General features: G+C 33.1%; 1 protein-coding gene across 1 annotated transcript; it reads right to left on the minus strand.

The window, feature by feature from the left end:
- Positions 1-3,073: 3,073 nt before the first annotated feature.
- LOC134241442 (putative ankyrin repeat protein RF_0381) lies at positions 3,074-3,862 on the minus strand. Its single transcript, XM_062723488.1, has one exon. It carries the CDS (start codon positions 3,860-3,862, stop codon positions 3,074-3,076), a length of 789 nt encoding a protein of 262 aa, XP_062579472.1.
- Positions 3,863-4,733: the final 871 nt, after the last annotated feature.

The following is a 4,733-nucleotide window of genomic DNA, read 5'->3' on the forward strand; positions in this document are numbered from 1 at the left end:
TTGTTATTTTAAAAATCTAAGCAGACATGGGTTGTTATTAATATATATAGTTGTTTTTATACGAAAGATTATTATGGAACAATTTCAGTTAAATATATGTCCTGGTATAGTCGTGGACGTCACAGCCAGTTAACCATAAAACAATGAACTTAACATATGGATTCGTAAACTGTATTGAATTTGTGTTCATGTTAAGGTGGTAAAGGGCTACAAATTAATGAAAAACAATCATAGGAATTTTTACAAAGAATCTTAATAAACAATGTTATTTACACAATTCAGCTATGTATTTATATAATACTGCACGATAAAAAATACTGCGTGTGTATGAAACACCCATAAACATACACAGAAATTCGCTTTTTCAATTTATCACGAAAGCAAAATATTTGCAGACAACGTACATGAAATAATGTGAATTCCAGCATGTTCCAACAATCTCAATTTTATTAGGCATAGTTAACAATAAGTTCATTTACCTGATGCTAATAAGCATTCACAACAGACTAAATTTGATGCAAAAATATATAAACAAAGTAAAAACTTACACTGTAGTAGGCCAAATTTCACATGACAATGCTTGAAAATGTTTTACCACCTGGATGGAAATATTAAACAAACCTTTTTTCAGGTACATGTTAATTCGACCCAAAATTATTCGTATGAAAAGCACCACACTCCCCGTATGAATGTAAATAAAAATCAGTGCAAAAAATCTTAAACAAAGTGTCAGTTTCACTAAATATACATTCTCTATATCAAATGAATATTGTCAATACAAAGACACACGATGTACAATCTCTGTTACTGATCTAATATTCAAAGATATTTTTACTTTAAACATATTTTGTTGAGTATTTCAATAAGGATTGGGCAACAGGCAGTGCCTATGTACACCCTCTATTTTTCCATCTTTCACAGTATTCACTTGAACCTTACGAAACAGTTGTCCTCACTTGGAAATGTTTTCACTACGATTGACAACGGCCATTGATTTCTAGCGCAGTTTGCATCGTTGAAAAGAACTTTGGCACATTCGCTGACATAGGGTTTATCAGATTTCCATTTCCGACGTGGTTGAAGATATTCACATTTCAGGCGAGACAAGAAAGTATTAGCTAAACCCTGTACGCGTTTCCACTCGCTCTTCAGAATGTCCTTTGAACTGATTGACCCAATACTTGTAGTATCCAACATCATACTTGTGAGACTTCTGCGTGAGTAATAGCGATGGTGATAGTATGGTGGGGTTATTCGGATCAAACGATACGGAATTCAGAGGTCGGGCATTAACAATGGCTGATACTTCAGCCATTAGAGTGTTCAACAGATCATGAACCAAGTTATGCTGGTTAGACGACATCGAGTAATGAATACTCTTCACAACCCCAGTCAGTCGTTCCCATGCTTCATCATAATATGCAGAATATGGTGGGTTGAATATCCACTTCGAGTTGGATGAAATTAGCAGATAAGGGATCTCTGCATAGATTCATCTTCAATATCGACGTTTGACTGCAGATCAGAGTGAGATCGATGTTTGACCTGTTGCAATGCTGGATCCATAACGTCATAACCACCGGTATATCTTATTGAGGTCGTTGACAATGGATAGAAATTAAATGCGGATAGACGAAATCTGCATCATGATATGTCAAAAAACAGTAATATATAACAAAACATTTCTTAACGGTGTTCTAGGGCAAAATGCATTTTGTCGGCCCCTTAAAAAACTATTTGGTCCGAGAAAATACGTACTCCATTTGAACTCGGTCAATAAATGTATACTGTTTCTTGATTTTCGTATTAACCAGTTGTATACACATGTAAAACATCAATATCTGTGTAAATATATTTATGGGTTTACCAGCGAATCTGAGTTAAACAAGACTTTCATCAGATTTAATTAAATTCATTGTCTTAGTATATGTAGTTCCGTAGGGTAAGTCTAAGAGGTGAAAAATTTACAGACAAAAAATGGTTGCTGGAAATACTTTTAAAAATGTACTAATTCTAAAAATGGTTTAGCGTGATTACATTCGTAAAATAATGTTTTTTTACTCTCAATATTCGATTAACAGAAGATAGCCTTTCCATTTGATAAACCCATTTTGCTTATTTTTTCTGCAGTGTATACATGTAAGATGTAATGCAAACATTTACATTCTACTTGTTCGAGTGAAATAAAAGGAAACTTGTTAAACACGATTGTGATTTAAAAAAAAATGATAACAGTGACAATAATATTATTTATGCATAAAAAAAATAAAATAAGAAAAACGATAGTTCCGAAAAAAGGCAAAATGCGAAAATAATCAAAACGCCAAGGGACTGATGCAAGTTTTCGACAAAGAGTAGATGATTAAAATTAAATATATTGAAATAAAAAAATAAAGTCGGGCTTACGTTAGACCACTTTTTGTATTTATGCAGACAAAAAAGAAGTCTATAAAATTTTTTTATGTCAGAAAAAAACTATGCATTATATAACAGGAAACATATTGGGATAAGTACACTATTCAAAAACAAATTTCCATAATTCGGATGCTGGGCTAATATAAAACGAACAACTGTGCAATATATTCAATGGACTAACTTTGGGTTAATCTAAAATTTCACTTTACAAATATTTGCCTTTTCCCAAATGGATTTTTGTAAAAATCAATAAAGTGAAATATAACTTATTTCATCGAGCCTAACTTTAACATTACATGATTATTTACATATATGTCTTTACTATCCCAAAATGCCGATGTTGGAACTGAATAAAATCGCAAGGTACATTGCATCACAGATGATTATGTTATAGCAATTGAAGTATGCAAGAAATTTCAATTCTCTGAATGTTAATTTGGTTTCAATTATTGAAAAGGATAGAGTCGATATGAGTCTTTTATTAATATCGGTTATTCAAGTCAAAAAATACAGAAATCGGTAATACAAGATTATATACAGATGATGGTAACTTTACTTTAAACATGATCAGATTATCTTTTATGTAGTTATATACAGATAAGATAATGCTATCTTTTAAACCTTATAAATAACAAGAAATATTTTATTTTCTTTATGTTTAAATGAACATAAAATCTAGGATATCCTTTTGACCACGTTTCGTTGCAATTTCAATAGCCTTGCTCATGACAGCACCATGTTCTACAAGATATTCAACAACTGGAAAGTGTCCACTCTCTACAGCACAACATAGTGGACTGTCATTAGAGAAACTTATCAAATAAATCTCTGCCTCGTACTCTACTAAATATTTAACAATATTGAGATGGCCTTCACTACAAGGACAATGGAGTGGAGGATCACAAATGTCATTGACCTTGTTAACATCTATCTTGTCAATAAGAAATTCTACAACATCTAAATGACCGCCTCCACAAACGGAAGATAGACAACTAGCACCGACAGTCTCCAGATGTCCAGATTTTGATGCGAAGAATAATGGAGTATGTCCGTTTTTGTCACACAGATTGACATTAGCACTATGTTCTACAAGATATTCTACAATACCAAGATGACCTGAACTAGCAGCAGAATGAAGTGCAGGAGGACAATTGTCATCAACTTTATTGATATCCACCTTATCGATTAGATACTCAACAACACTAATCTTACCATTTTTACAGGCGGTAGATAGACACGTGGTATCAACATGTACCTCATGATCACTCTGAATCAAAAGTTTAAAAATATCTAGATTTCCGACACAGGCTGCAAAATGCAATGGGGACAGGTCGTCTTTGTTCAAATGATTGATAACAGCACCGTTTGTAATAAGGTGCTTCACAAGACATGCGTCTCCTGATAGTATAGCTGCAGTGAGAGGAGGGTCCCCATTTGTCGTACACATATTAACATCAGCGCCTTCTTTGATTTATGTCTCGACTACATCGTATCGGCCATAAAAACAAGAATAAAACAAGCATGAATTACATTCTTCATCATACAAATTGACATTTGCTTCTTCTTTAAGCAGAAATTTGACAACGTCAGTACAACCAACAGTAGAAGCAGTCGGTAATGGCCACAAATCCTGATCATCAATGTAATTAATACACTCATGTTTCACACAACTCAATACCAGTTTGACTATATCCAGACTGCTGCTAGAACACGCTGCACTTAAACAAGAGGACTGTGATTTTATATCATTGCCAAACACTACTCCGAAAATGTCCTGATCAATTTTATCAGTGAGATAAACCTTTTCTTCGACAATTTGAATTTTTTCCCTGACAATTTCCATGAGACCAGAGAGTAAACCAACATGTTTATATGCAATTATCCAATTTACAACTCGAGTGTGAGATGTGTCCAAAAAATAAAGCATGAAATTGACTGCAATATCTTCTCTAACTTCTAAAATGTTTTCTAAATGTTCAAAGGTTTGGTCATGAAAAAGTTTTTTGTCTTTTTATTTAAGTGTTTCGCAATCTCGATGTCAAAAAATAAATGCTTAATATCATCATAACTGAATTTTTTCAACGTTTTACAAAATATCGAGATAACTGCTTCGTTTTGTGAAAATTGCCCTATTCTGCTAAACACTTCATAAAGATTGAATCGTTTTATGTCACAAATAATTCGGTCTACCAACACAGGAAAGTGTACAACACCGACAGGAATAAGATTTTCACTACATATTGACCCCTCCTCAACGAATGTTAAAAGGTTGTAAATAGAGGTAGAGGTACAATGTTCAATAAAAAAAAGTCTTGAAA

The sequence above is a fragment of the Saccostrea cucullata genome, unplaced genomic scaffold, assembly GCF_032062105.1.
Source record: "Saccostrea cucullata isolate Sc308-1 unplaced genomic scaffold, CSIRO_AGI_Scuc_v1 ctg2949, whole genome shotgun sequence".
Classification (NCBI taxonomy): Eukaryota; Metazoa; Mollusca; class Bivalvia; order Ostreida; family Ostreidae; genus Saccostrea; species Saccostrea cuccullata.

Bases quoted from the DNA above. Each gene is read 5' to 3' on its own strand.
- LOC134241442 (XM_062723488.1), bottom strand. From the start codon at position 3,862: ATGTGTACGACAAATGGGGACCCTCCTCTCACTGCAGCTATACTATCA.